At 39.2% G+C, this 23,643-nt stretch overlaps 2 protein-coding genes across 3 annotated transcripts; one reads left to right on the plus strand and one right to left on the minus strand.

Moving 5' to 3' along the window:
• The first annotated feature begins 3,275 nt into the window (after positions 1-3,275).
• On the plus strand, positions 3,276-18,089 carry LOC135770851 (rho guanine nucleotide exchange factor 28). Of its 2 annotated transcripts, XM_065280718.2 has the most exons (31): positions 3,276-3,308; positions 3,833-3,962; positions 4,080-4,364; positions 4,949-5,117; positions 5,428-5,623; positions 5,766-5,829; positions 5,983-6,008; positions 6,108-6,168; positions 8,372-8,472; positions 8,547-8,640; positions 8,727-8,772; positions 9,062-9,209; positions 9,312-9,423; positions 9,525-9,580; positions 9,676-9,718; positions 9,808-9,868; positions 10,172-10,269; positions 11,795-11,914; positions 12,038-12,288; positions 12,482-12,607; positions 14,345-14,462; positions 14,549-14,803; positions 14,885-14,961; positions 15,057-15,238; positions 15,329-15,390; positions 15,853-16,020; positions 16,104-16,196; positions 16,282-16,391; positions 16,467-16,514; positions 16,599-16,703; positions 17,108-18,089. In XM_065280718.2, exons 1-31 carry the CDS (start codon positions 3,276-3,278, stop codon positions 17,432-17,434), a joined length of 3,765 nt encoding a protein of 1,254 aa, XP_065136790.2. In that variant the 3' UTR covers positions 17,435-18,089. The 2 variants fall into 2 exon arrangements, with proteins under 2 accessions (XP_065136790.2, XP_073671684.1); XM_073815583.1 differs by lacking the exons at positions 3,276-3,308; positions 3,833-3,962; positions 4,080-4,364 and having other exon boundaries at positions 4,994-5,623; positions 5,980-6,008.
• Positions 18,090-23,198, minus strand: tektl1 (tektin like 1). The gene is made up of 8 exons (XM_065280721.2): positions 22,787-23,198; positions 21,987-22,262; positions 21,801-21,905; positions 21,553-21,709; positions 19,041-19,207; positions 18,754-18,849; positions 18,528-18,641; positions 18,090-18,286 (listed from the first exon to the last, which is right to left on the minus strand). The coding sequence occupies exons 1-8, from the start codon at positions 23,060-23,062 to the stop codon at positions 18,101-18,103; spliced, it is 1,377 nt and encodes a 458-aa protein (XP_065136793.1). The 5' UTR covers positions 23,063-23,198; the 3' UTR covers positions 18,090-18,100.
• Positions 23,199-23,643: the final 445 nt, after the last annotated feature.

Below are 23,643 nucleotides of genomic sequence, written 5' to 3' on the forward strand. Positions count from 1 at the left end.
GCCCAAGTCATGTTTTTTTAATTCAATATTGAAAACAGTCATAACCAATGCCAGGGGTTAAAATCCAGGTTACAAAATCAGGAAATGTCATATAAACAACACAGTGAGACAGTTTTAAAGGCTTTGGAGTTGCTGGATGTAACAAGAGTTTTCAAGAAAGATTAAGTTCCTTGTTAAAGATAAAAAGTAGGGCTTGCACCCTGAAATTTACATTTAAGAAAAATTTTGCTAGAAAAATATTTTAGCAAACGAGGCTTCATTACGTCTTAACTGTTTTGAAAATCCAATGGTTCACCAGTTCATCACAATGAACAGTGTCTACGGTTAGGGTCAGTTTAATTATGCAAGTTCATTTTATCTTTCGGACTGATAACGCTACCATTTTGCTTACTTTTTGTTTATTGACAAACATGCATAAATGTTTGTTTTAAATTATTGACACACGTGCATAATTTAAAAAAACAGGAAGTGTTTTATGTCTGCTTGATTTATATCAATCTGTATGGTCATGGGGCTGATTAGGCTATTGTTGGTCAAAGTCAGTGGTGGACAGTGACTTTTCTTCTGAGGAGCGCAAGTTCGAATATGTGTTTGGAGTGTCATGTGTGTGGCTCATCACATCAAATACCCTGTCCCAAATGGCGCATGTCATGATTTCAGAGGAAACGGGACCTAAGTGCAAGGTTAGGTTAACTCAAAAGGGTTTATTTATAACAAAAATGCCCACGTGGGGGCAATAGACAAAACATTAACCGACAACTGCAAAGGACAAGACTGAGACGAGCACACACTATGACAAGACTAGACTTGACTTGACTTGACTTGATTCTTGACTAACTGGTAGCAAGCACAATGGTTCAAGACATACATTCAAACAATACAAAACGATTCAGCACAGGACAGAGAACACTGGGGCCTTAAATAGGAAGGCTAAACAATATAACGAGAGGAGGTCAGGTGAGGGGAGTTAACCAATGAATAATTAACGAGGAGACAAGGGGGTGGCAACATAAATGAGACACAGCAGCACACAGACCAAACAAAGGCCATGTGCTACAACACAAAACATGGGTACTGTCACAATCCTGCCACATGACTATGGACAACTATGAATAACTATAGGTGTGTTCGACTTCATGTGGCGCTGCGCAGACCGATCGGCGGCTGACTTGAAGCAGTGCATTCCGTTAGTAATTTTGTCCGACTTAGCAGGCACTTGACTGTGTCATATGGTTTTTAAGTACCGCGAGAGCGTTTCGAGAGTAGCCGGCTAGCTCAGCCGGTGCAGCTTCTCCAGAGCGGCTGCACGGAGTTGTGATGACGACACAGCTTTACGTGATTGGTCGCCTCACTGATGACAACGATCACGTGCGTTTCAAGTTTAAAGCTAACTAAACCCCTGGTCAGAGCCTGACTCCTCCCACTGGCAATATTTGAAAAATGCAAGAAAAGTGGGCAGATCCCAACGGAGATAGAGGGGATGAACTAAGCTCGTACCAAGTGTGTGGTGAGAGATCGTAACAAGGGCGTGGTGAGCTTGAACCTGCTTACGTCACAAGTCATTTTTTGGAACCAACATCCAATAGGGAAATTCAACTGCAGTAGCCACCGTTCAACCTGAAGAGGGCAGCACTCAGACGTTTTTACACCATATATTATTGTATTGAAACACTTTATATCCAAATGTCAAAAATCAATGAACAGCACTAATAAAGCATCATTCTTACAGATCATTAACTAAAAAAAGTTGATTTAGGGTTTAGTTACTCTTTAATCCAACCTTTAGTTCCACTAATAAACATTATAAATCCATGTTTTAAAACAGGAAAAAGCACGTTAATATGCATAAATATGTTATATTGTGTTGTGTAATAAAATAAAAATGAAAATAACAAACTCTATTGGTATTTTAATAATATAGGCTTGTTTCACGTTATTTTCGGGTAAGCAAAAATTAAAATATTCGATATTAAATGTTTCTGGTTGCAACTTTTTATTAAAAGATTTGTTTTTATCAAATTCAACATCTAATTCACTTCATTCGTGATTAAAAACAAGGAAACACGGCGCACACGTCACTACGGCAAGCAGCACCTTATGACAAACTGGCAGGATCATGACAGCGCACTTCACTTAAAGGGGACATGTCACAATAATTTTTTAAGATGTCAAATAAATATTTAATATCCCCAGAGCACATATAATTGAAGTTTTAGCTCAAAACACCATATAAATAATTTATTATAGCATGTTAAAATTGCCACTTTGTAGGTGTGTGAAAAATAATAATAAGATCTCCTTATGACATTTTTATAATTTTTCATGTGCTTGCAGAGAATGGATTACCAAAAGTAAATGACTTGGTTGATCTTTTTCACATTTTCTAGGTTGATAGAAGCACTGGGAACCCAATTATAGCACTTAAACATGAAAAAAGATTTACATGGCCCCTTTAAATTGTGCTTGCTTGCTTAGTCTACGAGTCCGTAGGGTGTCCCATCTGTCATTTTTACGCTGTAAAGTGTGCTCATCAGCACCCCCTTTGCAAACTGATGTGGTCTTCAGCGAAGCCCGCACTGCTGCAGGCTTCACGCACTTTACCAAACCAGAACTCCTTGCGAAAGAGCAATCAGATGACGGATAGGAGGAGTTCATACTGATTGGCAACTTCTCTTCCTATTCCTGCGTAACGCTTGAGTCTGTCCCAAAATACGACTCCCGTGAACCCGTTTCAAAGGTTCTAAAGTCTGCACTATATGATGCCATCCAATTGTGGACTCTAAAGGAGTGTGCCATTTGGCACAGGGCCAAAATGTGTTCGTTGTGTTATGTGAACCATGTGAATGACACAACGAACACATTTCAAAATATGTGCCTGCTGCACACGATTTGAAAGAGTTTATAAGAGACGCTAACATTTACAAAATACTTGCAAGACACTCACTTAACACTAAACTCTGATTACACATGCCGCGGGGTACACATATTTTGACTATCCACACACATGACGGGCTAAATACATGTTCTGATGAGTGTAGTGATGATGCCATCTTTCTCTCTCTCTCTCTCTCTCTCTCTCTCTCTCTCTCTCTCTCTCTCTCTCTCTCTCTCTCTGTATATATTAGTGTTCAGTGGCAGAGTGAGTGTAGAGGTAAATCTTTCTGGCTTTGTAGTTGACTTACTCATTATTAAGTAATACATTTATATTTTTTATTATTATTTTAACTAATATACTTTCCTTACCACCTGTTACTTGATTTGTTTATTTTTACACAATGAAGCTCAGCAGAAGAGAGGTTCCTGTTTACGTGAGTAGCTTTTTTATGTATTTTTGAATTTTATATTTCAATTGCTATATTGCAAAAAAATCTGTTTACAACTACATAATTGTATTTATGTATGCACTGTATATGTGTGTTTGGGGGGTCACCGCGTGTAGGGTTTAGGTTCGACTGAATTTATTAATTTATTATATTTACTGTATAAAAACAAAAGTGCATAATGTGTTGTCCACTCTTAATTAAAAATCGCTAGACTATAAAAACAAAATTGTCAAAACATTTCGGAGTTTAAAGTTGTGTTTTTACAACTGAAGATGGTGTTTGGATGAGCACAGAAACATTTTGACAACTTTGTTTTTATAGTCTAGTGATTTTTCATAAAGAGCTTGACTGGAGAACACATTATGCACTTTTGGTTTTATACAGTATAATTTTTAATAAATAATAAATGTAATAATTTTTACTACATGGATGTTTTACACATCATGAAGCTTATTAGACATTTAGTGTCATTTATCATGTAAATTAATAGTTACCTGTGTGTGTTTTAGGGCCAAGCTAAAGTTTTTGCTCTGATCTCCTCGGTTAAAGAGGAACAGATATTTGTGGTTCTAGAAGGATCCACTTTACTACATGTTTTACAAACTAGAGTTCACTCCATGCTGTACTTCATCGCCCCAGGTAATATATATTAAACTAAACATTCATTGTTTGATTTAAAATATCTTTTAATGTTTGGTGTGATGTGTACATGTGCGGTGAAACATCAGTGCTCCATGTATATTTTGGTCTGTTCAGGTCATAACCAATCAGAGACGGTGTGTGTCCGAGCATATACATATACTAATGGTGAGGTAACGTGTGTGGGCATGACTTATCTAACATACATTGAGGACGATGCCCAGGAGTTGGCAGAATACCTGGTAACCCATAGCAACTGCCTCAGCACCACTGAACACAGAGACTTAATTGGTCAATATGGTTTGAATGACAGCACTGCCCGGATAAAGATGGATGAAAGAGTTACTCTCGCGCTAGCCAATCTACACACCCCGCATAACCTCCTCATCCATTCTTCTCAAGGTGTGCTGATAAGGAATTTTCATTTGCTAGATATTTTTTTTTAAAATTTCTAATAGTTTTTTAAGGGTCAGGCTATAATAATTAAAATAGGTATATTATAAAACATATCTATATACCAAAATGTTCTTAGAGGAAAAAAATTTTTTTCTTCTATAGCATCGCTGGAAAAAAAATTTTTTAGCAGCTTTATTTGTCAAAGTGTACATGAAAATGACTGCAATTTATTTTGTACAGTGTGTACATGTGTGCATGTTGAAGTGGTGCACCTGTTTCCGTGTGTTGTGTGAATGTGTGTGTATAATCTGATTTTACTGCTTCTGCTTCACATCCAAATGACACAAATGTCCGGAGATGAGCAGTGGAATTATAAATACTGACTTGTAATTGGATCAGAGGTCACCGTGGTGACCACAAATGAGGATGTCCAAAAAATAGCATTCTATGGTTAATAAAGGGATTTCAAAGAAGTTGCGAGACAGAGGAAAATGAATATTTATGTTTAACATATAATATAACATATGATATATTATAATATAATATAATATATTATAATATAATTTATTTATTTATTTGTGTGTGTGCAGAATCTCTACTGCATGTGTGTGTACGGCTGGGTTTTGTGAACGTCTCCGAGTTTCTTCTCTGTCAGCCTGGTGCCCTGATGGCTATCTGCTCGACCAATGAGGACGGAGACACCCCCCTACAGCTGGCCCAACAGTCCAATCAGCACGCTCTAATTAAACTTTTCCAGCAGTAATCCTTCCATTCATTTCATTTTTAATCTAATCAATGTTATTGATTTATTCAATTTAATTTTCCCGGTATTTAAAATATTCATAATGAACATGACCGGATTTTAAAATGTATATATTTGAAGGTAATTGAATAATTTTATTTCATAAGCAACGCAGATTTCTGCATATGCATTAACAGTAGGTGCTATTGGTTGTTTTTTACTATACCAGTAAGAAAACCAACCACAGCTGATGATATTCTGATAGCCTCGGTCTATCCATTACTGTAAGTCTATTGTATTTCTTATAATATTTCATATTTTGATTAGCCCTCCAAATCCACTAGCCACACCCCTGGCAGGTGTATCTCAGGTGTGGGTGGGGACATCCCACCTCCTCAGGTTTAGCCATGCCTTTGGGATGCTGTGTCTGTCTGTGTGTGTATCGGAGGACACGGTCAAAACCCTACAGTCATCCATATTCCTCCTTCGAGAGTGTTTAAGAGACTCTGCACTTCTAAACAAGGTCAGACATCACACAGGCCAAGCTTTCGGCAGTCAACCTTGAAATTAAATGAACAAGCACATGGAAGAAAATGAGTGACGTATTGTGTTTGCTTTGAAGACGAAAGCCATATTTGATTTTGTATGTGTCTGTATTGCACCAGATCAAAGGACTGAATGGGAAAACAGAGCGAAGACCTGAAAGAAACACAACGGTTTCATTTACAGGTTATTTTTTGAACTTTAATTATATAAATTGCATTCAAAAGGCTGGATGTATGTTGTTATATATGATATGAAAATATATATGAAAAGAAATGAATAGGAGTGCTGTTAGCTTTATACAGTTGTCTCTCTATTTTACACACACACCTTAAGAAGGATCATCATCATCTCTGCCTCACAATGTAAGCTAGCCTAATTTTATAGACTATAGATTACAATGTGTTCCATATATTATCTTTAAATGAGATATCCTCGCTATTTATTCTATTCACTTTTTACAGGTGTGGATGAACAGTTTGTCACTGGACGAAGAAGAGGAACTTTTATCTTCTGATGACTCAGGTATGGCTTAATATTTATATTTCCACCAGTGGCGACGTTTCACGTAAAATTAGGGTATGGCATACAGTGGTGTGAAAGGGGTTGGCCCCTTCCTGTTATTTTTATATATATATTTTTTTGCATGTTTGTCACACTTTAATGTGTGTTAATAATGTGTGTCATAACCCAACGTCCTTCTGACGTCAGAACCCAATGTTGGCCTGACCTCAGAACCCAACGTCCTTCTGGCGTCAGAACCCAACGTTCTTCTTATGTCAGAACCCAACGTTCTTCTTATGTCAGAACCCAACGTCCTTCTGGCGTCAGAACCCAACGTTCTTCTTATGTCAAAATCCAATGTCAGCCTGACGTCAGAACCCAACGTTCTTCTTACGTAAAAACCCAGTGTCCTTCTGATGTCAGAACCCAACGTCCTTCTGACGTCAGAACCAAACCTTCTTCTTATGTCAGAACCCAATGTCCTTCTGGCGTCAGAACCCAATGTCCTTCTGACGTCAGAACCCAACGTTCTTCTTATGTCAGAACCCAACGTCCTTCTGGCGTCAGAACCCAACGTTCTTCTTATGTCAAAATCCAATGTCCTTCTGGCGTCAGAACCCAACGTTCTTCTTATGTCAGAACCCAACGTCCTTCTGGCGTCAGAACCCAACGTTCTTCTTATGTCAGAACCCAACGTCCTTCTGGCGTCAGAACCCAACGTTCTTCTTATGTCAAAATCCAATGTCAGCCTGACGTCAGAACCCAACGTTCTTCTTACGTAAAAACCCAGTGTCCTTCTGATGTCAGAACCCAACGTCCTTCTGACGTCAGAACCAAACCTTCTTCTTATGTCAGAACCCAACGTCCTTCTGGCGTCAGAACCCAATGTCCTTCTGACGTCAGAACCCAACGTCCTTCTGACGTCAGAACCCAACGTTCTTCCTACGTCAAAACCCAACGTTCTTCTTACGTCAGAACCCAATGTTGGCCTGACCTCAGAACCCAACCTCCTTCTGACGTCAGGACCCAACGTTGGCCTAACATCATAACCCAATGTTCTTCTGTCATCAGAACCCAACGTTCTTCTTATGTCAGAACCCAACATCGGCCTAACATCATAACCCAATGTCCTTCTAACATCAGAACCCAATGTCCTTCTGAAGTCAGAACCCAATGTTCTTCTTACGTCAGAACCCAACGTCGGCCTAACATAATAACCTTCTGACATCATAACCCAATGTCCTTCTGACGTCAGAACCCAATGTTCTTCTTACGTCAGAACCCAACGTTGGCCTAACATCATAACCCAATTTCCTTCTGACATCAGAACCCAATGTCCGTCTGACGTCAGAACCCAACGTCCTTCTGACGTCAGAACCAAACCTTCTTCTTATGTCAGAACCCAATGTCCTTCTGACGTCAGAACCCAACGTCCTTCTGACGTCAGAACCCAACGTTCTTCCTACGTCAAAACCCAATGTTCTTCTTACGTCAGAACCCAATGTTGGCCTGACCTCAGAACCCAACCTCCTTCTGACGTCAGGACCCAACGTTGGCCTAACATCATAACCCAATGTTCTTCTGTCGTCAGAACCCAACGTTCTTCTTATGTCAGAACCCAACATCGGCCTAATATCATAACCCAATGTCCTTCTAACATCAGAACCCAATGTTCTTCTTACGTCAGAACCCAACGTTGGCCTAACATCATAACCCAATGTCCTTCTGACATCAGAATCCAACGTTCTTCTTATGTCAAAACCCAACGTCCTTCTGACGTCAGAACCCAACGTTCTTCTTACATCAGAACCCAACGTCGGCCTAACATCATAACCCAATGTCCTTCTGACATCAGAACCCAATGTCCTTCTGACGTCAGAACCCAATGTTCTTCTTACGTCAGAACCCAACGTTGGCCTAACGTCATAACCCAATGTCCTTCTGACATCAGAACCCAACGTCGGCCTGAAGTCAGAACCCAACGTCCTTCTAACGTCAGAACCCAATGTCCTTCTGACTTCAGAACCTAAAGTCTTTCTGACATCAGAACCGAACGTCAGGCTGACTTCAGAATCCAAAGTCCCTCTGATGTCAGAACTCAACATCAGGCTAACATCAGAACCCAACGGTTTTTTATGTCAGAACCCAATAATACTAAATTATTAGTAACATTTATGTTACAAAATACTGTGTATATTGATACTCCATCATTGTTTTTCTGTAGATGAACCCACATCTTGTTCCGACTCAACAAGCAGTTCCCCCATTGGCTCCAGCGTTACCATAACAACCAGCATTAACACCCTGCAGTCTGCAGATGATCAGGTGAATTACAGGTTAAACTGTGATTTAGGAAATGATTTTGTGCAAAGCAGTATCTTGAATTGTTGTATCCTCAGAGTTCTTCAGATTCAGAAACAGATTCAGAGTCCGAGGCATCTGAACCAGACTCACCAACTCCTGATAGATCACCAGCCTCCAGCTCAAAAGACGGTGTGTGTTTGCTTATATCTGTCCCTGTCATTATGTGTTTATTATGAATTGTCAAAAAAATATTTTATACTGTTAAATGTTTTTAGAGCCATTCACCTCCAATGATGAAGAAACATTAGAAGAAAAAGAACGGTATTGTCCACTTCTCCTTCTCATACCTGCCTGTGTATAAAGGTCCTTAAAGCTAAAGTGTGTTTGTTTTAGTCAAGACTATTCAACTTTGAGTTTAGTTTGTTTCCAAAATATTGCTTTATTAGTTTAAACATCCCAACAGAGCAACATTGACGTATGCTATGAGTTTTGGGACAGGACTGTTTTCCAATCAATGTTGTATGAGAAGTTTTTTAAGGAAAGCTGTTTGAGCTTTGAATACTGTATGTTTTTCTTTGTCAAAAATTAATAATTATAATCTCATGCCCAGAATGCACTGCAGTAAGTCAGAGGAGGAAGAGGAGGAGGAGAGAGGTACATTTATCCCTCCGAACAAGAGCGAGACAGACAAATATAAAGTGAGACGAACCCTTAGCTTTCTCAGAAGCCGTATGGTCAACACCAAAATAAAACGCAAGGTAAGATCTGCACAATATGGTTCAGTAACACTTAATGAATGTGCATCTATCCCATAACATAAACACAAGAAGCATCCATCCCTAATATGTGCCTGTGTTCAGGTCAGTACAGTTGGTTCAGGTCTGCATCAGCTCCGTTCACCACAGCAGTCTGTTAATGCAGCATGTGAAATGTGTGAGCGAGATGACAATGACAAACTCCAGCAGTGCATATGTAAATATTTAGAGTTTATTTAATAGATAATATATTTTATGCGACACATTTCACTTACTAAGATGATAAACTTCCTGTTCCTGACATCATTTCCTGTTTAGATTGCTTCATGATTGTACATAAGACCTGCAGTGATTCTTCCCCCTTGTGTTTAAAGGTAGCTTTGTATGTGTATGCGTGTGTACATGATACTTTATGTGAGCATACAAGAGTCTAAAAAACAATAATATGTGATTTATTTCCATTACCCAGAATGCTGCATCACTGAAAACCACAGACTTGTCAGTGCTACAGTGTGAGTTGAGCCAATCACGTTCCTCTAACATGATAATGTAACCAATTAAGTTTTAAAATGCTAATGTGATGCTTAACCAACTCATCCAGACTCATCCAGTCACAGTTCTCCATCTCTGTTCCTGGCCAATGACAACATCATTACACGCAGGTCTGTATAATTTCACTTAGATGTGCAATGTGGGACTAAATGGACAAACTGTTATATAGAGCGTGTTGTGTCTATGGCGTGTTTGTCCTATGGCGGCTACCGCAGCGTTACTATACGTTTCGAAAAGGAGGGGTGAGCTGTGGACTGAGCCATTGGTTGCATTTCACACTATCACCACCAGATGCCGCTAAAAGTCCGACATTGTACATTTAAATGCATTTAATTAAATTTGGTTGTTTATTTGATTGTGTTACAAGTAATGACATTGTAATTTAAATCTAATTTAATCAATTTTTCTTGTAGAAGGAAGCGGAGTAACAGTGAGGGGTGTGGCCATGATGTAACTTTACGGAAAAGTTTGTCTTTGATTGATTATTCCTCTGGAAGAAGCGCCACCTCCAGTGAGTTTACCTTGACATCACTTTCTTACCTTCATGTTATCCCAAACGTATATGACTAAAGTTAATTTTGAAGAATGAGTTATTTTTTTATAAAATTATTTAATATGACCTGTGTCCACCATAGCATTTTTCCTAAGGCCAGTGTATTTTTTCAGTTGTTCCCAATGGTAATTTTTTCCAATTCCAACGTCGTCTTTTTGCGGTGGCAGCTAGAAAGGTGTGAGCATTTTTGGGCGCTTGGCCTTTTTTACTGTTCAACTTTGAGAAAAATGTTAGAAACATCGATGTTACTTTTCGCTCAGCCGTCCCATCATAGTGCAGTAGGGCGGGGCAAATATCACACCAACCAATTGGCGCATCGTACAACTGATAAGCAAAACAAAGTATGATAGCAGCTCAGCCGAAAAAACGCTGGCAAGTTGCCCAAGGTCAGTGTTTTTTTGGAGGAGCGCCTGCCGTTTGGTGGACACATGGGCTTACTGTTTTTTAACTTCTTTTTGTAAATGTATTTGGATGACAATTAAAATTTAGAATTTTTTATTCATTTTTTAATCCATACAATAGCTTGAAATGAGAAAATCTATATATTTGAACAACCGAATCAATGTTGAATAAATAACGATTGTTTTTCTGTGAACTACCCTTTCACCATACATTAAAGGAAAACACCACAGTTTTTTTATATTTTACTATGTTCTTACCTCACCTTAGAGGAATTCATTCATACCTATCTTTTTTCAATGCATGCACTTAATCTTTGTACAGCATGTCGTGAATGTGTTAGCATTTAGCTTAGCCCCATTCATTCCTTAGGATCCAAACAGGGATGAATTTAGAAGCCACCAAACACTTCCATGTTTTCCCCATTTAAAGCAACACTAAAGACTTATTGCTCTTTGCTCCCCCTACAGGTTAGAAGCGTAATTGTTCATTACCACTGTTGTAAATACTGCAGCATTAATTTCGAAACACCTTGTACTGATGTATCTTAACATACATTAGTGCTATTTTTTGTCTCAAGATGCATTATTGTTTTTTGTAAGGAATGTTTATGTGAACTTCTTAAAGGCGCTCTAAGCGAATTGAAGCGTTTTAGACCATAAAACATTTTTTGTTACATACCGGAAACATCTCCTCACTATCTGCTTGCTGCCTGTCCGCTGATCAAACTGTAAAAAAACGCGATCTCTGTAGACAGCCCAGGCTTCACAAACGGCAATATCAACAAGTGGCCAAACCTAGCATCACAAAACAAAACAAAGTGTTCCAGCCAATAAACGACAAAAAGGATTTGGGGGTGGGGGTTGGGCGCGTTCATGAAAGCACGGAAGGGAGGGGGAGGGGGAGGAGTTAGCTACGCTCCGTCTGTTTGAAAACAGTTTCAAACGTCAACAATAACTAACGTCTCGCAGATTCGCTTAGAGAGCCTTTAAATGTCCTTATATAACAAGGCCTTGTCCTAGATTAATCCAAGCTCTGTCCAGGAAACTGCCCCTTAGAATAAATTTAATCCTCTCTTTGCCAGATTCTTCATTTGCTTACATATCATTTGACTACACTGCTGAGTCTTGGAGTGCTGCGGTGGATGTTGAATTCAGTATGACACTGGACAAAGAGGTGATCAAGAGACAGGAAATCATCTATGGTGAGTAATCATGGTTGTGTAGGACCAGAGATTTTTCATAATGGAAAAGAAAACAAATACTAGTTTGATAAAGAACTCATTCTTTATGTATTTAATTGGTTAGTACTGTGTGTGTCGTTGTAGAACTGATGCAGACCGAGTTTCACCACGTCCAGACTCTGTCTGTCATGGCTGATGTTTTAAGGCGGGGTTTATCAGAGGAAGTGCAACTGGAGCAGGACGTGATTGGTCAGATTTTCCCCAGACTCGATGAGCTCATGGCTCATCATAGCAACTTTCTTCTTGCTATGGAGACAAGACAGTGGGCTTCTGTTCAGCCAGGAAGACACAGGAATTACATTATCCAACGCATTGGAGACATTCTGCTGCAGCAGGCAAACAAATGATTAATCAATATTAACCGATTATCACATAGACATGCACTATTTTGGGTGGTGCAAGTTAAGTTATTATAAATCTATTTAATTTAATGTGCGTGTGTGTGTGTGTGTGTGTGTGTGTGTGTGTGTGTGTGTGTGTGTGTGTGTGTGTGTGTGTGTCTGTGTGCGTGCGTGTGTGTGTGTGTAGTTCACAGCTCAACATGGCTCTCAGATGATAGAGTTGTATAGTGATTTCTGCAGTCAGCATCCAGAAGCACTAAAGATTTATAAACAACTGCTTCAGAGTAACAGAAAACTTCAGTTGTTCCTCAGAGTAAGTTGATTTATACATTGTTTTCACAATCTTAGAGTATTATGTGTAATTTTTCAGTTCTTTTATCACCTATATGGGTAGGTTTCTTCAAAAATACAAAATTTTAAACAAAAAGCATTTTTGTAAAGGACTTTTGTTAGAAATCGTATTCAGAACAATGATCAAAACATACACAGAGTTTTTACTGTTTTTAATCCATGGATGCTTTAGTGTTTTATAAATTGGGTAAGAACACCACCTAGTGGATAATAGCAGAAATATGGATTGCCGTAAAAACTCGTCATTGGCAGCTAAGTGAGTATGAGCTACCATACTCAGGGGCGTCATGCACCAATTTTTTTTAAGGGGGCACAGTGTGCACAGCTCAAAGAAATTTGTGCATCACAAACGAAATATAGAGCTTTCAGTCTTATCCATGGCACTTACATTTTTAACAATCTAAACACCCCTGTTTTCATGCAAAAACCTCCAAAATAAAAGTGTTGACTAACTTTCATATCAAATACTATTTAATTGGAATAATGACATATTGGTATCATATTTACATCTGAGATGGCATGTTTTATTTATTTAAGTTTTAATAAATAACTTGTTTAATTGTGTCATTAATGCATTTTGCACAACAACTGCATTATGGATTTAAAATTACATGAATTTTATAGGATAAAGTATAGAAACAACGAAAATGAAATAAGCTATTGCCACGTGATTGATTTTAATGTTCAATAATGATTTAAAAAATTTGTAGCAAAAATTATTAGAGGAACGCATTATTGCAAAAGGATGAATCAGAAATCTACTAATATAACGTTGAGACGGTCACATTTTAAACCATACATTTTCTTCACAGAGGAGGTTAACTGCACATTACCGTACTGGGGTTTGGAAATTTTGTGAGCTTTTCTTTCACGTTTTAAAATGTAGTAGCAACAGAGAGCTCGTGAGCGTGCTCAGACGCTGATGACGTCTGCGCTGTCTGCAGCGCCTGCCGCCAGAATAAAGTAATGTAACATGATCAAAACGGTGAAAATCTCCAAAAAGTGACAAGGATGCGGCACAGAATTGATAATATTGTGCATATTAAACAGATTAAAAGACAAATAACAGATTAAAGCAACACTAAAGAATTTTTATTTACCTTAAAATAACGTTTCCAAAAAAGTTTCAGTGGTTCATCCACTCGAAACAGGGTGAATGGTACTTTCACATTCGCTTTGCAGCCCTCTATCGGCCAAAACCGCACTAAAGAAGTTTCCAACCATCGGGTCTTGGTCCTGTTGTTCGAGTGAAAACTACAAAAACATGCTTTACGGCAGACCTACAATCCAATCTGAGCCAGCTATGCTGCAGTATTTACAACAGTGGTAATGAACAATTACGCTTCTAACCTGTAGGGGGAGCAAAGAGCAAAAACTATTTAGTGTTGCTTCAATAGACGCTTCTTTGATTTTGAGGTTGCATGCAAAATCCATTTGGCTTAAAAAAAACAAGGTGGCACGTTTCCCCTAAGTTTGAATGGGCATGACGCCTCTGACCATACTTAACAATCACTAAATTCAAATATGGCGGCACGTCAATAACTTTGAATCTCATACACCTCTTGGATGGCATGAGGTTGAGTAAATTAAATAATTTTCATGTTTGGGTGAACTAGCCCTTTAAACACTATAATCGATAGACAATTTGATAATAACAAAAAATGACGGATGATGACAATAAAATGTGTAACCCCTACAGCAGCAGAGTACAAACTCCGTCATCAAACGACGTGAAATCCCAGAATTCCTATTGCTTGTCACACAGAGGATCACAAAGTACCCTGTTCTGCTGGAGAGACTACTTCAACACACAGAGGGCAAATACAAACATTACAAATTATTATCCCAAATTAAATTCAGACAGATCTTTGACTAAACCTGTATTGTACTTTCGATCCTCTAGATGGCAGCGCTGACAGGTACGATATTGCAGTGGCACTAGAGGCCCTGCGTGGGGTGATAGATGAGGTGGAGCGGCGTGTCGGTGAGCACGAGCGTTCCAAAAAACTACAAGACATCATCAATCGCCTAGACAGTAAGAGCTGCACTCGTATGAAGAACGGAGAGCTCTTCAGCAAACAAGACCTGCAGAAAATGCAACACAGTCTCACGCATTTATCATCGCTTGCATGCAGAACCACCTCTGGCAGACTGAAAGGTGTGTGGGGTCAGAGGTCATGTCAGAGAGTGGAATCCTTTCTGTTAGTACATAATAACATTAGCTTTTTCTATTTTCCAGATGTTATTGGCCTGCTCCTCACTGATGTTTTGGCTTTCCTTCAGGAGAAAGAACAGAAGTTTGTCTTTGCCGCATTGGTATGGATCAAACACTGTGTTTTTCTGTTTCTGGGCAATTGATGACCTGGAATGAAAATGTGATTTATATAAAACATTAAACCATGTGCCTACAGGAGCAGAAACCCTCTGTGATGCCCTTACGGAGGCTGATAGTACGAGAGATAGCCAATCAGGAAAGAGGATTGTTTTTGATCAGTAGTGAGTGCTCTGCAGGGCCAGAGATGTACGAGATACACACCCAGACCCGCGAGGAGCGAAACACCTGGATGTCGATGCTGAGACAGGCGACTGAGAGGTGAGTTTATCTGTGTATGGTGAGAGTAAGGATAAATAAATTATTTATTATATATGACATTATTGAAATGTGGTGGTTAATTTGTTTCAGCCTTCATGATGATCAAATCAAGAAGACTGAGATCAAAGTCAAGAAAGTACAGAAATTACAAGGTACAGGTCTATCCATTTCCATGAGAAAATCACAGATGAGTAACAGTCTTTAAATAAGGAAAACATGGAAGTGTTTGGTGGCTTCTAAATGCATCCCTGTTTGGATCCTAAGGAATGAATGGGGCTAGGCTAAATGCTAACAGATTCACAACGTGATGTACAAAGATTAAGTGCATGTATTGAATAAAGATAGGTTTGTATTAATTTGTCTAAGTTGAGGGAAGAACATAGTAAAATATTAAAAACGGTGATGTTTTCCTTTAAGCAAAAAATGTATAAACTCCCGCTGTACACTTTATTATCAGGCTAATGGCCTATCAGACATAGGAGATGAAAAGTCAGGAAAAAGTCAGAGAATTTGACATTTGGAACCTTGTATCCATTATCTATCCAAATAACCGTCTATCCATGCATTTTTTTTTACCAGCAAGCATTGTGTGTTGGTTGTGTGTGTTTGTGTAGACGCTCTGTTCTCTCTGGATCTGCAGCTGTGCTCTGTTATTGAGGAGAAGTTGAGGATCTGTAGAGGAACCAGTAGATGGACTTTGGATACCTGTCATCTGCTTGTTCAGCCCCATCCAGAAAACAGCCCTCAGGGTATCACGATGCTGTCTGATGCACAAAAAGAGGGTAATATATCCATCTCTTTCTCTACAAATAAATAGACACAGTTACCACATACTGAATTTTTACTCTCTTTCTCACATTACCAGTGGTAAAGGTGGCCATTACTTTATTGTCTTGGCTTTTCCCCTTCATCTGGTCATCAAGTAACCATGACAACTATGGCCAGGACAAAGTGATCAGTAAGTACTCAGTTTACCAAAAATGAGTTTTGTGTTTTCAATACAAAATAAGTAAGAACCACAAAATATGTCTTACCTCACCCAGGAAACAAACCAAGTATCCCTATTAAGGCCAGCAGATGTGCTCTGGTAGGAGCAGGGGTGGGACCTCTTGCAATATCTACAATAAGCCCCGCCCACCAGACTTATATAAAGGTAAATCAAATTTTAGGAAATACTGTATGTACTGTACATTGTGCTATGTATTAACATTATTATTTACCAATCTAGGTAGCAGAGAGTGTTCAAAACTTAATCCACATACTGTATAGTCTGCAGGTGGGATTCTTTATTTTTCAGTTTGTTAATAAAAACGAAATATGTGTGTTTGCAAAATATATAAACTATCATCATTTTTTAAAGGCTGCTATAATAATTCAAGACAGCTGCTTTGAAGTTCAAAAACTTCTCCTTCTGGAGGGAGAAGCTCCACCCACAAGTCCCATTAGTGATCATGAGGTTAAAAAGGTGAGTGTGGATGTTTCTGTTAGCACCTAAAAAACTTGATATATATTTAGCCTGAAAGACACGTTGGTGACTTTATATTTAGAGAAGAGACATGAATGCCACCACAATGTTATCAACAGCAGTGAAAACCATCGTTTTTATTTAATCTCTTTCCATTAAAGTCGCCATGAAACGGAAGTAGGGATTGTCTTATTTTCCCTATGGTGAAGTATATCTGAGTTAAACTCTTTCTGAAAAAAGGGACAAGCCCTAAATAAGGAAGTTAGGAAGAACTTGTCATAAAAACATGCACTTTTTAAACTTAATCTATTGATATGATTTTAAAATTACACCTCCAAGATTATACAATCTGCATCTCATAAGACCCAGACAGCAGATGACTGTTGCATTTGCATTGTCTGCAGAGTTTGGATGCAGGTGGTGCTGTCAGTGAAACCCTGGGCGTGCGACAGAAAGAACTGGAGCGGCGAGAGAGAGAGAACACTGAACTCACGGACAGACTAATGAAAGAGCAAGAGCGGTTCGAGGAGGAGTCTAAGGAGTTTGAGGAGATGCTCAAGCAACTGAGAAAGGAGGAGAAGATGGTGGAGGAAGAGAGGAGAAGATTAGGGGAAGAGGGGAAGAGACTGACGAAAGACAGAAAGCGACTAGAGATGCAGCTGAGACTCATTCAACATAATTCAAATAGTCGGCAGAGAAATCGGAAGTTTGTTACATCCCCTGAGAAATGATGTGTGATTAAGGGTCTGCAGTAATTTTGTTCATTATATGTTTTCTTGTATTAAGACAAAACCCAGATCATCAACAACATATCCTTCAAGACTTAGACCAAGCCTAGATCACTCGATGACCCAGACCTTTAGAAGTCAGATAATGAACTGAAATACACATAAAAAAATGTTGGGGCGAAAATAACGAACTAAGCCGTTAGGTTCAATTAACCCAGAAAATCTTTATATTTTACCAAATAATGGGTTAAAACAACCCAGCATCGGATAAATACAACCCAACGGCATGAGTTCGCCCATTTTTGACCCAACACTGGGTTGAAAATAAATAACCAAGCATTTTAGAGACATTATAGAGACATTTTGCGTGTCATGGGTCTTAAAGGCCCTTTCACACCTAAACCAAATTTTTTTTAATTAAATTCTCTGTATTGAAAACACATGTGCTCATAGAAAATATTTTACTAGTGTTATTCTGTTTGTTGACAAACCTTTATTGTATCACACGTCACACATTGCATGAGTACTCCCTAAAATGCAATTATCAAATGACAATCTTCACACAATGATTTTCAAAACACCACATGGTAACTTTGTAGAGTATTCAGAAAGAGCCAGATTTCCACCTTTGAGAAGCATTATGTTATCTTAAATGCTGTGGATGGAGTTTTAACTGGTTGCAGGCCGGACAGATGGAGGACGTGGAAGTCTACGGCGCAGCCTGGCGACGGCAGAGTCCACACTGACTGCAGCACGCTTTCCATATCTGTCATCTTCAAGCAGCCGGTGAACAAACTGGAGCTCTGCCATCTCTTTACCTGAAGATTTCAGATGTTTCTGAAGCAAAGAACTGCCCTGAGGAAACAAAAGAGATATGCGTCAATCCTACACCTGCTGTATTTAATTGAAATTCTGTACCCTTGTGTATAATCGTAATATAAACCAGTGGTTCTCAAACTTTTTCACTGTGCGGCCCCCTTTGTGTACGGTGCATTCCTTCGCAGCCCCCCAAAAAATTTTATGTCAAAAACAGTTCTAAAACTTCACATTTTAATTAAACAAAACATTAAATTATACAAAGTAATGCTCCCTAAACCTGTGTGAGCAGGTCAGACTCTGGTAGTCCAGCACTTGAATGCCGCCCATAGATCTGAGTCATGGGCCTGCTCAACCTCTCACGACAAAACAGATCAGCGCTGCAAACTGGGCCCTGCAAAATATGCAAGAAATACAGAATAATTAAGATTAAGTTCAGATTATTAGATAAAAAAAGTTTCCTTGAGGGTAAAAAATTTTCTCATAACACTATGAATTAAAAATACCATTGCTTTGCCAAGACTGTAGCCAGCACACTCCATCTGTCTCTGTTTGCGGTAAATGGCTTGTCTTGTGGCAGCTGAGCTTAGTGTGAGATGTTGCTGATGATAAGACACATACAGTACAAGGTCATTACCAAGCCAAATGACTATGGATCAAAATGAATGTCACATTTAACACTTTAACTACTGTATAAAAAAAAAGTTTGTGTTTGCGAAACATTTCAGGGTTTTAGGATTTCTGTCCAATATTTATTCATCCAATATATTTTCTTATTTTTATCTCTAATCACCTCCAGGTTGATAGTTTCGCCAATTTTTTTCATCAGAGCATCACTGGCTGATTGGTGAAGAGCTGTTTGCTTACTACAGACACGAGTTATGAGTTGTGTAATGTTGTCTCTGAGCTGCTGAGATTCAAGCAGTACTGTTGAGGAACAATCCAACGCCTCTTTACACTCTTTGGAGAAAGAAGGAGAGGAACTATTTTTAAAGGTGGAAAATAATGCATTGAAATAATATGTTACATTGTTCTCTGATACCTAAATAAAAGGAATGTGGCTTTATTAAGTGCAAAAATGATCCAGAGATGGTTTAACATGTCCATTTACAACCCCCCAGAGTAAAATGGTCTATTATTATTACCTTATTTGAAAGGGTCATGAATAATAATGATGAGCTCTGCTCTGATTGGCTGTTTCTTAGAGCTGCTCATTTCAGTAGCTTTGTGTGTGTGCAAACTGACCTTATGTTTGAGCCTGTATCAGATGAAGATACAGATTTTGAGGAATAAACAATTGTTTGGAGATTTTTGGATCAATTGATTGGACGTTTCTGAGTGGTAAGTTTGTGTTTATTCAGCATGGACCTGCAAAGCGTTACTGTAACGTCAATAGTAGAACTTCAGCCTAAATGCTAGCATAAAGCACTAACTCATAGATATGTACACTAGATGTCACCTTGGCTATGGTAGTTCATTGGAACGAATGCGTCAAATGGAGCCACCATCTTGAAACGGGAGCCCTGCAGAGTTATTGTAGGCAAAGGTGTAACGGAAATAAAATCACCATAAATCGTCATGAATGCGATTTTCACTTTTTTTTTCCATTTGTTCCAATTGTCAGACATGTATTAAGCATGGAGTCCAGAGAAAATGTAAATATACTTTTTCTAAATGTAATGCATAGTGCTAGTAGGCCTAACATCCATACCCAGCACAAAAGTCCGGCATCATCATGAATTCGAAGTACAGTCGGAGATAGTAGCATTACCTAGCTACTTCCTATGACAAGACCCCTGTTCCAAGATGGCACGGTTTTGATGCATGCTTAGAACCCCAAGGCAACATCTAGTGTACATATCTACTGTATGGTGCTAACTCTGCAACTTTGTTTTTAGTATTGTAACAACATTGAAATTAATGTAATTGTAATTTAATGTTGGGGTGCAGGGCCTGAAGTTAACTTTTTTGACCACCAGCCACTGTGGCAGGTGGATTTAGAAATCCACCTGCCACAGAGACTTTTTACCAGCCAGTTTTTTTTTTGCCCGAATAGTGAATTATAACACTGTCTTTATTGTATGAATTAAAAAGATTTTTTTTCAGAGCTACAAAAGTGAATTTCTCTTTGTCTTAGGTTGTTTGATTAACATTAATGACACATACTTAAGTAGGTTAATTGAGGTTACTGTCTCTTTAAGACCAGCACAGACTGGTTTTTGACTCTATACATACACAAGACATAAAGAAATGTTTTATTAGAAAATGAATACTGTTGAGATAATTTTGTTTATATGTGCCCTGTCAAGAGCAGAAAGATTTTATGTACACATGCTTTTAGGAACGCATCTCTCCGATGTGCCCTATTGAGTCCCCTTAAACCCGCGCACGCACACAGAGACAGAGGGGGCACAAACTGCGCACATAAACGCCGCACATACGTTGTTTTTCATTACTATATTCGCAAAATGTATGTTATATACTACAGTATAAGACACAGTAGCGCAACTCTCTTTAAAGTTTACACATCCAAGAGTTCTGATCTGTCACAGCAGAACTACACATCTGTGCAACTGTGATTATACTGTAGTCTATGTCAGCATTGCATTCTCATCCCATCTCACCAACAATTTAATACTTACTCGCACATCCAAACGTAGTCAGAGAAGTGCCTCATCTTCTTTCCAGTCGCATGAACGTTGCGAAACAGCAGTCGCATCCTCTCAATGAATAACTCAATTTGCATCAGTGATATGCGCAGGTTGATAAGAAATGAGCGGGTGCCGGTTACGAGTCATCCAAAAATATTTTAATGATATTCAGGCCGCGGTCAGTCGGTCGAGTTTAAAAACTATTTTGAACAATTACGGGCAGGTTAGTTGAAAATGTCGGTCGGGAGTGGGTTGTTTATACAATGACCCGGCGCATCACTGATTCGCATTGGCTACCCGCCAATTTGGCTGGTAGATTGACAGTGTTACCCGCCAATTGCAAAATCCACCCGCATTTGGCGCGTGGTCGGGTGTTAATTTCATGCCCTGTTGGGGTGTAACATCACAGTCGGTGTTATGTTGAGATTGGAATGTTTTCCAGCGTTTTTTTGCATGCACGAGGTTTACATAAGAAGGAGAAAACAACCATGTTTGAGGTTCAAGATATGTCATTACCAAGAACAGAACACTTATTATTAATTTATGCCTAGGTAAATACAGTTTTACATACTACGGCACCTTTAAAAGGTTCTTAAATTTGGTGACAGAGAGACCATAGGAGGGATAGGGCCTACTTATATCCTGCAGGTGTACCTGGAGTAAATGGTCCAGAAGGGTTCGGTTTCTGAGAGAGGGGAGAGGTGTGGGTGATCACACCCGCTGACAGTGAGCCGTGCTGGGGGAGCAGCTCTGTTACTCTGGACCTTTCAAAGGAGCAATCCAACAGCTGCCTACTGCACTCAGCCAAGGCCTCAAAGCACAAACGCAATTCATTTCATGTAAGCATATTTTAGGGAGTTTCAGCTATCATAAATAATGCATTAGAGCTTATGTTGTTGTACCTGTTGTTGAGTCAAAGTCTTTCTTAACGTCGTCTCCAGTTCTTGTTTTAATACATTTAATTCCCTTCGTTCACACTGCAGAAGATCATCTGCCACGTCCCGTATCTTACTCATAAAATGTAACCAAATTAATACTAAGAGTTAAATCATTATTTCATGATCTAGACAGGTCATATATTTACTCACTGTCTCAGAGGTGGCTGGTCGAAACATCCTGCCATCTGAACTTTGCTGGTTCACCAGCAAAGCTTTCCTCAGACTACGCAGTAACTTCTCCAGTCGTTCCCTTTGATGCTCCATCTTGGTGCCCTCCTGGGTCACCCTGGCCGCTTGTTTGCGTAGACGAGCCTCCACCTCTCTCACAACCCGCATATAATCACCTGCCATGCCCATGCTGACCACTGTGCTCTGCTCACGCAAGGCTGGTGGGGGAAAGGGGCCGCTGATAATCCCAGATGTGAACTATATAAAGAAAATTCAAGATTCCAGGGAAAGTTTCTCTTGGAGCAACCTGCTGGTGAAGTGAATCGTCATCTGCTTGTTTTTCTATTCTGTGTATACATATTTATATTCATACAGTTGTATTTACATAATTGCTTTCTCATTGGCCAATAAAATAAGCCGATATCTAATTTACATCAAGCAATTTTGATGGAAACTAGACACAAAATAACATTCATATTTATGCATTTGGCAGATACTTTAATACAAAGTGACTCAGTGAGTCTCTCCCATGAATCCCATTGCTTTTGTAAACACTTGAACAGCACAAATAGGCTACACTACACATTTAAATCTTGTTGATGTGGCTTTGTTCCTGTAACTCAGTTAGTAGAGCATCGCTTTAGCAACGCAAAGGTCATTGGTTCGATTCCCAGGCAACACTTATAAATAAAAACTCTATTGTATTAAATGCACTGTGTAAGTAACTTTGGATAAAAGAGTCTACCAAATGCATACAGTAAAAACATTCTGGGTAACTTTACCATAGTTCCAGTACATTTAGGCCCAAATTGATCTTTCTTTTCCAAGGCACTCTCATCGTTTCCGACGCTGTTGTAACCGTTTAACTGTGGAGGTCTGTGTGAAGTCCCAAGACTGTGCCTGACTGTTCGTGTAGAGGTATCGAGTTGTCCAACGTAAGTTTTGCGCACCAGATCCTCCGCGCGCACGATAGATCGGACCGTCGCGTCTCTCCAGCCCTTTGATCCGATCACTACAACAGGAGGACCGGACCGGACCGACCGCCTCGTTACCATCATCTCCAGGTCCAAGAGCCTCGGCTTCAGTGGAGAAATGCGACGAACTGAAGTGTTTGGGTTTAAAAGTGTTTCGTTGTCACCAACGCAACTGTTCCTCGCGAGACCGGAGACGCGGACCGCGCTCTGATTGGGTAACTTGATACGCGCTAATTGATGAGCGTCAGTGAGAACCTTTCATACTGCAACCAGATCAGAGGAGATCTAGTTACGGGACAAGAACAGATCAAATGCTTTGATGTGCAAGGATCCGATTCTCTCGGATTTTGCTTTGTTGGTGTAAAACATGAATCTTGTCTTTAAAAAACAAAATACGATTTTACAGGCGATTTTATCCAATATTTTACATTGCAGTAAAAGAATGTGTGTTGCATAGGGATCAAACCCACAACCTTTATGATGCTAACACAATATTTTAAGTTATTAACGATCACTTTTATAATTTTGGAGTGTTTCTCAAAATCAAGGAAAACATAAATGCCTTAAAATCATACTGAATTTGAGCTCTGTGCCCACTAGTTCCTACCAATGTTTAGCTTATATTTTAGAATAAAACTGGGTGACGAAAGTGCCAATTTGATTCT

This window comes from Paramisgurnus dabryanus, chromosome 8 (genome assembly GCF_030506205.2).
Source record: "Paramisgurnus dabryanus chromosome 8, PD_genome_1.1, whole genome shotgun sequence".
In the NCBI taxonomy this organism is placed as follows: Eukaryota; Metazoa; Chordata; class Actinopteri; order Cypriniformes; family Cobitidae; genus Paramisgurnus; species Paramisgurnus dabryanus.

Bases quoted from the DNA above. Each gene is read 5' to 3' on its own strand.
- LOC135770851 (XM_065280718.2), top strand. From the start codon at position 3,276: ATGAAGCTCAGCAGAAGAGAGGTTCCTGTTTAC. The intron at 5,624-5,765 runs GTCAGACATCAC...GTATTGCACCAG, and splicing joins ACTCTGCACTTCTAAACAAG to ATCAAAGGACTGAATGGGAA. The intron at 15,239-15,328 runs GTGAGTTTATCT...AATTTGTTTCAG, and splicing joins CTGAGACAGGCGACTGAGAG to CCTTCATGATGATCAAATCA.
- tektl1 (XM_065280721.2), bottom strand. From the start codon at position 23,062: ATGATGGTAACGAGGCGGTCGGTCCGGTCCGGTCCTCCTGTTGTAGTG. The intron at 21,906-21,986 runs GTGAGTAAATAT...TTTATGAGTAAG, and splicing joins GACCAGCCACCTCTGAGACA to ATACGGGACGTGGCAGATGA. The intron at 18,642-18,753 runs GTATTTTTAATT...CATATTTTGCAG, and splicing joins ACAGTCTTGGCAAAGCAATG to GGCCCAGTTTGCAGCGCTGA.